Source organism: Planococcus citri, chromosome 2 (genome assembly GCF_950023065.1).
Source record: "Planococcus citri chromosome 2, ihPlaCitr1.1, whole genome shotgun sequence".
Lineage (NCBI taxonomy): Eukaryota > Metazoa > Arthropoda > Insecta > Hemiptera > Pseudococcidae > Planococcus > Planococcus citri.
The window spans coordinates 72923203-72931087 of NC_088678.1; the positions used below are offsets into that span (position 1 = coordinate 72923203).

The 7885-nt window shown below is 35.3% G+C and overlaps 1 protein-coding gene across 1 annotated transcript; it reads right to left on the reverse strand.

The window, feature by feature from the left end:
• Nucleotides 1-177: 177 nt before the first annotated feature.
• LOC135837654 (ER lumen protein-retaining receptor erd-2.1-like) lies at nucleotides 178-4113 on the reverse strand. Its single transcript, XM_065353007.1, has 4 exons — nucleotides 3706-4113; nucleotides 3363-3555; nucleotides 2688-2808; nucleotides 178-578 (listed from the first exon to the last, which is right to left on the reverse strand). The coding sequence occupies exons 1-4, from the start codon at nucleotides 3794-3796 to the stop codon at nucleotides 258-260; spliced, it is 726 nt and encodes a 241-aa protein (XP_065209079.1). The 5' UTR covers nucleotides 3797-4113; the 3' UTR covers nucleotides 178-257.
• Between the last annotated feature and the right edge of the window lie 3772 nt (nucleotides 4114-7885).

Consider the following 7885-nt stretch of genomic DNA (forward strand, 5'->3'; position numbering starts at 1 on the left):
TACGTAGAAATTTTCGTACTGGTTTTTTTTGGTGGGAGTGTTCATCTGTTCATCTCTAAAAAATTAGGTGGTGGACACATCTCCACATCTGGTGTGCAAAATATGAGTCAGTTATTATAAGTATGATTGATACAATACAGAAATTCAACACTAGTTCGAATCGTCAAATTAAATGAATAGACTAGCATCGTTTTTATTTCTGTAATAGTAATACGTGTAGGTATATTGCAAGTTTGACATTTTTTCTTAAATTTTACTTAGATGTACAGTGCAGCAGTTGCTTTATCTGTAACTTCTGTTTCATCGTTGCTAGGCAATCCTCTCAACATGTAGGCAAAAAGAAAAGCTAGATAAATTACAAATTGTAAACAAGCTGAAAAATCTATAAAGCCATCGGCGTGAGGCCCTGATTCGTACGTTAGACTTATCGTATAGAAACCTCGATATGCCCACATTGCGTAGATGTAATAAAATACAATACTTCTGGTTTTTTCGGTATTGGTTTTATCTCGATAGAACATCCACAGTTGAGGCAGGATGGCAACTGCTTCGAGGAATAAACCGAATGACCAGAATGTCTGAAAAAATCAGGAATTCAATAATAATACAGTCAAATAGGAATTTCACCTGGAATAAATTGGGGGAAAATTTTTTTTTGCGCCAAAATGCTCAGGATGGTGTCCTAAATGACATACTAAAACCCACCCTAAATGCGCGTGGTGCTTTTCCCCCCAGACCCACATTTATGCCCCCTAGCACATTTTTCGGCATTTTCTCCCCCGCATTGCATTTTAGCGAAAAATATGTGGCCAGATAAAAGAATCTACGTCAAATTTCCGATCTAATGATGTATCAACTTTCCTTGTATGTTCAAGGGGGGGGGGGTCGAACTACAACCATTCAAAAAAGAGTGGTTTCCTGAAAAATACATAAAGGATATAGGCGCCTAAGGGGGGTGAAATGGTCCCCGAAAGCGTTCGAGTTGATATCAGCATGGAAGGTGGGTACGATGGAGAAACTTGCGCGTGAAAAATTTCAGATCCACTACCCCTCCCCTTTTTGGGGACCCCCTCTTTTCTGAAATTTCAATAACACTTTTCTCAGTCCCATTTTAACCAATTTTGAAAATTTTTGTGGAAGTTATGTATATATCCTTAGTAGGTATCCCCACAAAAATTTTCAACCCCCTCCCCTCATACTTACCACTCAAAATAGCGTTTTTTCATTTTTTTCATGCTTTTTAACAATAGTGAAAATTGAAGGGGCTAAGTGCTCTGGAGAGAGCTAGATGAGGGTAGCAAAAAATCTGACCTCATATTCGTGCTCAGTGGTATCGAATCATAATAAAAGGACACCCTACTCATTAATACTTGGTTATTTTCCCCAAAATTCCCATTTTACCCCAACCCTCCCTATGACACATTTTTACACCATTTTGAAGAGTAAATATGAGGGGAGGGGGTTGAAATTTTGATATACATAACATACTGAAAAATTTTCAAAATCGATCAATATGGGGCTGAAAAAAGCGTTATTGAAATTTCAGAAAAGGGGGGGTCCCCAAAAAGGGGAGGGGGTGTGGATCTGAAATTTTTTACTCGCAAGTTTCTCTATCGTACCCACCTTCCATGCTGATATCAACTCGAACGCTTTCGGGGACCATTTCACCCCCCCTGAGGTGCCTATATCCTTTATGTATTTTTCAGGAAACCACCCTTTTTTGAATGGTTGTAGTTCCACCCCCTTGAACATACAAGGAAAGTTGATACATCATTAGATCGGAAATTTGACGTAGATTCTTTTATTTAACCACATATTTTTCGCTAAAATGCAATGCGGGGGAGAAAATGGTGAAAAACTATGCTAGGGGGCACAAATGTGGGTCTGGGGAGAGATGCACCACGCGGATTAAGGGTGGGTTTTACATAGTATGTAATTTAGGACACCATCCTGAGCATTTTGGCGCAAAAAAAAATTTCCCCCAGTTCATATTCCAGGTTGAGTTCTTATATTGAGCTAATTTGACTAGATTATAATGTATAATTATGTACCTATACTTAACTCACATTGAGGTGTTTCGGAGGCGAAAAATGTCCAAGGATTTTGAACAAATTCAGAGGAGATCTTCATTTTGAGTTGAAAGTTGCTCAGGAAAACTTTTTCGTTCCGAAAGTGCTTCTGAAACCTATTTTTAGGGTTCTACTGAGGGGTTGAAAATTTACAAAAATCGCTTACGTATTTTTGGATAAATTCGTGTTTTGAAAATTTTTGCTACGCAAATATTCCGCATTAATTATGCCAAAATATCGAAAGATACTATTTCTAAAAGTGATGAAATATTTTGGAACGCTGTCAGTGGTGTACATTTTTTGGTCATTATCGAAAAAATCAAGGAAAAAAATCCAAAAACTTAGGAAGGTATCAAATTTTGGTTGGCCAGGGGCTAGAGAGAAAAAAAATCACGATTTTACCCCCTCTTTGAGAATCTACTTCTCGCCTTCAGAGGCACTTCTGAAGCTACAATTTTTTTCGAGAAACTTTCAACTCAAAATGAAGGTCTCCATTTGAATTTGGTCGAAGTCCTCCCACTTTTTTTTTTTTACCGAAATCCACGTTAAAGTACAAATCTATTTAGGAGGAGGTAAGGTAACTGATGACTTATTTAAATAATGCCAAATCATACATACATTAATGTAACTGAATCTGAACTTGAGTAGCTCAGAGTACACGAATTTTACAGCTTGTAAAGAAAACCCTTGATTGAATATCACAGCAAGAATAGCAACTGGGAGTATCAAGTATTTGATCCTGAAATCAGAAATGAGAATTTAAAACAAATATTGAATTTGACAGCATTTTAATTGAAATATTATATTTTTATACTACTATTTAGTAGGTACCAAGATCACGTTATACCATAAAAACTACCAGAAACACGTTAGGAAATTTGGAGCAGTTCTGGTGAAGCAGGGGGTAGGTGGGTTGGGGTGTATTTTGGTCAAAATTTTAGGACCCTCCCCCCTCCTCCCATGGTTTGGTGAACCCACAGTCACAAAAAGTTCATCGTTTTAAATACTTATTATAAAAATTCGTGCTTACTGGATTTTTTTTCAAATTTTTAAATTATATGGGTTGCTCCAAAATTTGGAGGGAATTTTAAAAATTCATCTTTCAAAAAAACACTGAACTCTGAACTTTTAAAATTTTTGGATTTTTTCTTTGAAATTATTCTAAGAATTTTAGCTTATTACCATCTTTCTGAAATTTCATTCAATTTTTTTTTGGAATATTTTTTATTAATTATGGCATATGGGTAATGATCCAATAGTTAGGTAGATAAGGTATATAGGATAGGTACTTACTTGAATGAGTCCTCATGACGATTATACGTGTCTTTAAATTTCTTATACATCAAATAAACTGTCAGCCAAGTAGCCAAAACACAGATGCATTTTTTTTCGGTCTCAGACCTCGGACGATATGATGTAAAGGAACTGTATAAGTAACTGGAAGTGATGGAGATCGCGTATAATAGTTGAGTTTTACCCGAAAACCCTGTAAACGAGAATTAATCATATAAGCTATAAGTAATTTCCAAATTCCATTAATTAGCAGCACATAAGAAGCAGCAACAAGTAGATTCATACCTAATGTAAAATAAATTGAGGAAAAAAACAAAAAAAAATAAATGTAGCACTAATTTACCTGCACAATTTTTCGATGTCCATATCACACTTGGTAATACAATTGCCACAATTAAACGAAGATAGTCTCCTAAGAGTATGAAGCCACTCATCGTCTACCGGAGTATGTAATGTACCCAGTTATATACTCGAATTAACGAATCACACACAATTTTAAATCACGCCGGTATTATAGGTAAAAATACGAGAGTAAAAAAACGTAGAAATTTATTCAAGAGTACCTATTCTACTCACCTGGAATTATGAATCGAATGCGGAGAAATCTTCGGTGTAATTTTTTTGGCACAAGAATGGCTAACGTTTATCAGCGGTAAAGTAAATGTAAATAACAGCAAAGTAAATAAATCCACCAGTGTTGCCAAATTTTAAAGAGAAATTTGATCGCGATTGACCTTCAAATTGAAGTACGCAATAAAACCATAAAACTACCTACTTCAAATTATTTTCGTATACGAGAGCAACTTTATTTCAAACAATAGATACATAGGTATCGTAAGGAGAAAAGCTTAAAATATCGTTCAATAGATTGAAAAACACGTGCTGCATGGTGTTGCAAGATAAGTTGAAATAAGTCGTCATAAAAATAATCCTGAATATCTACTTCACGTACCAAGGTAGAGGTACTTACAGCTAAGAAAAAATAGCTGGAATGGGATTGAGAATGGAAAAAAAATATTCAATTATAATGAAATGAAGTTGAAAAAAATTAAGTAGGTATAATTTTTTTAAATTTAAAAAAATTGTTTAGAAGATGTTTCAGCTGTTTTTTTCCTCAAATTAAGTATGTAAGTACTTACGAAAATTATGTACTTACAGCGAAATAGTTTCTTAGGTGATGATAAAATAAGGTAGATAGTTGTCGAAAGTTGCTTACAACGGAACCTCTTGAGGTGTCCGCCTCTGATTTGAACGGGACCGCGATTTTTGGAAAGAACCTGTTCTAAAACCCCCAAAACCAAATTTTCAGCATGCCCAATTTCATATCTCGATATTTGCCGAACGTTTGAAAATTCAAAATTGACTGCTTTTGGTCATTTATACTTTTATTTCTAGAAAAAGTACGTACTTACTTGATTAGTAAAAATGCTCAAAATAAATCCCAAAAACTGATATAAATTATCCAAATTTCGCTATTTTCAGCTATTCTGAAGCCTTCAGCTCGATTTTTCAATTTCTCCAGAATTTTCAATTTGCTCTAGAAGACGCGAATATGAAGTTGGACAGCTGAAAATCGAGTTGTGTGTTATACTCGACCTGTTTAACGGATTTATCCACATTTGAGCCGATTCTGGAATAAGGGACACCTCAAGAGTGGTTTTTTAACCAGCTTTTTTTCAAAATAGAAAATATCCCGTTTGCGAGAAAATTTTTGGAATTTGCGTGAATCGCAGTATTTTGTTATTAATTAACCCCACGAGAGCGAATTTCCCCATTTCCAGCACTTCTGGAGCCTCCCTTCAATTTTTGGATATTCTTATTAAGAAAAAGCTGGTCAATAAACCACTCTTGAGATGTCCACTCCAGAATCGGCTCAAATGTGGATAAACTCGTTAAAAAGGTCGAGCATAACACACAACTCGATTTTTAGCTGCCCAACTTCATATTCACGCCTTCTGGAGCAAATTGAAAATTCTGCAGAAATTGAAAAATCGCGCTGGAGACTTTAGAATGGCTGGAAATGGCGAAATTCGCCCTCGTCGGGTTAGTTCATGACGAAATACTGCGATTCGTGCAAATTCCGAAGATTTTCTCGCAAATGGGAAATTTTAAATTTTTGGATATTTTTATTTTGAAAAAAAGCTGGTCAAAAAACCACTTTTGAGGTGTCCCATCCAGAATCGGCTCAAATGTGGATAAACTCGTTAAAAAGGTCGAGCATATAACAAACAACTCGATTTTTAGCTGCCCAACTTTATATTCACGCCCTCTGGAGCAAATTTTGGGGCACAGAGGGGATTGAGGGGTTAGACCCAGAAAATAAGTTCATATTCGTATTCAGCGACCTCGAAAACATACTCTTCGATATATCGCACGTCCAGATTCGTTTTTCGAATACATGATTCAGTTGTGTGTTACTTGAAAAATCAAGCACCCCCCACCAACCCCCGGGGAGGGTTGAAGACCAATCAATGGTGGTTTGATTGGTAGTTGGGTGTGTAGACTTTGTAAAAAAAAATTGAGCGAAAACGAATAATATTAGGTGGTAATTTTGATTAATTTACTGGACTTACATTTTTTTGAAACACCTACTCTTTCCACCCCTTTTTTTAGGCACCCCCCTTGAGGGATGGGTATCGAGAGTAGTATCAAATTATCGAGAATTTGAAGGGGAACATTTTTTGTCATGGTAGTTTTTATCGTAAACCTCGTATTTACGGAGTAAAACGCAAAAAACGTGAATCGCAACCGGTTTTAGCTCCCTAAAAAAATTATAGCTCCAGGGGTAGGAAGGTCGAGTTTTTTTTGGTAGTTCAGGGGGTCCATCTGAACACATTCCCGAAGAAAAAATTGATGTGCCAATTTTTTCCTTTTTAAAACTGCTATTTGCCCGGTCTAAATATATTATTTACCTGCCAACTTATTAATGACTATAAGAGCTTTTTTTTTTTTTTTTTGATGACAACATTTTTATCTTAAATCTTGATTTTCCAGCTCAATTACCAAATTCCCTTTTCATTTTTTTCTCAGAAGAAATATCATTATTAGTCCGGCATATGACATTAGGAGTAATTGCACCCCCCCCCGCCGATCCCCTGGGACAACTTTTTTCTTAAAGGGGACATCCTAAGGAACATTTTAAAGCAAACTTGCCAAAAAAAAAGTTGGCCTTACTTACAAAATGGCGGCCATTTTGATTGACAGGTCTGCCGAAATCGCAGATTTTGCGTTTTAACATAGGACTTGCACAAACTTTTTCAAACTTTACAAAGGTAGATCGAAAGATCATGCAAAAATTTATCACCTGTCAAAATTTCAAGTGCTAAAGTGCGTTTTTCGATTTTTGGCGAATTTTCGAAAATCGAATTTAGGTCAAAAATGTGGGAAAAAATCAAAATTTTACCAAACTGACCAAGAAAGCTGAAATTTGGGATATATCCTATTATCGACATGCCAAATCGATTGGAAACTGTTTCAACCCGTTTTGAGCAGTTCTGGAGCCTCCAGCAGATTTTTGAAACTCGAAATTCCCACAAAATTCCATCAAATTGGAGTTGTAAAGCTAAAATTTATTCTAAAAACTAATTTCAATACGCTACAAAGTATACTGCAGGTGAATTTCAAGTCGTTTTGGAGCCTTCAGCGACTTTTTGAAAATTACTAAAACCTCCAGCAGATTTTTGAAATTTTCCAATTTTCACAAAATTTCATCAAATGGAGATGGAAAGCTGAAATTTACTCCACCCTCCAATTTTACCACCCTCTGAAGACGACTTCAGGTGGGTTCAAGTAATTTTAGGGCCTCCAGTGAACTTTTTGAAAATTACTGGAGCCTCCACAATTTATTCAAGGTGAAATCCCTATTTGACTGTATTACATATAATTCAAATTTATTTTTCATTTGAAATGAAACCGATTTGTAAAAATAAATGCATGATTAAATTTAAAAAACAAAACAAATCGTAAAATTATTGTGTGAAAAAAATGGAAAACTTGACTAAAATAGAAAATAAAATTTCTAAAAAATGAATGAGCTAGATTAAATTTTATCAATATTTTTTTTATAGAATTTAAGAATTTTATGCTATTTTTACATAAAGAAATGCGGAAGTGGCGCGACCGCCTGACCGGTAAATTTAATTGACACCTTTGACGGCTTTGACCAATTTGAAGTTATCGAAGGTTTTCGTTGTAGTACTTAGGTATTTATTTCATATTTATTGACCATAGAAATTAGAATAGATCGTAATTTTTCTTCTGTCAACTTGTATGTACACATTATTATGTACTTTCGTGTTTATTCCACGAATTCAGTGACGATATTCAGTAAGGAAATCCTCAAGAATGCTGCATGAAGACAAACAACTCACCTGGTCAGTGGTCACTCGTAAAGAGAAAAACTGATCGTGCGTATCAAATTGTTCAATATGGTATTGAAAACAGTGTGGTAGGTACCTACTTGTTGCTAGTTCGACGCTTTGTAGAAGTAAAAATACCTATGCCCAATTATGAAGTTTTTTTTT

Coding starts and splice junctions, on each gene's coding strand:
- LOC135837654 (XM_065353007.1), bottom strand. CDS start 3,796: ATGAGTGGCTTCATACTCTTAGGAGACTATCTTCGTTTAATTGTGGCA. Junction 2,809..3,362: donor CGTCATGAGGACTCATTCAA/GTAAGTACCTAT, acceptor TTCTGATTTCAG/GATCAAATACTTGATACTCC. Junction 579..2,687: donor TCAGATTCAGTTACATTAAT/GTATGTATGATT, acceptor TGATTTTTTCAG/ACATTCTGGTCATTCGGTTT.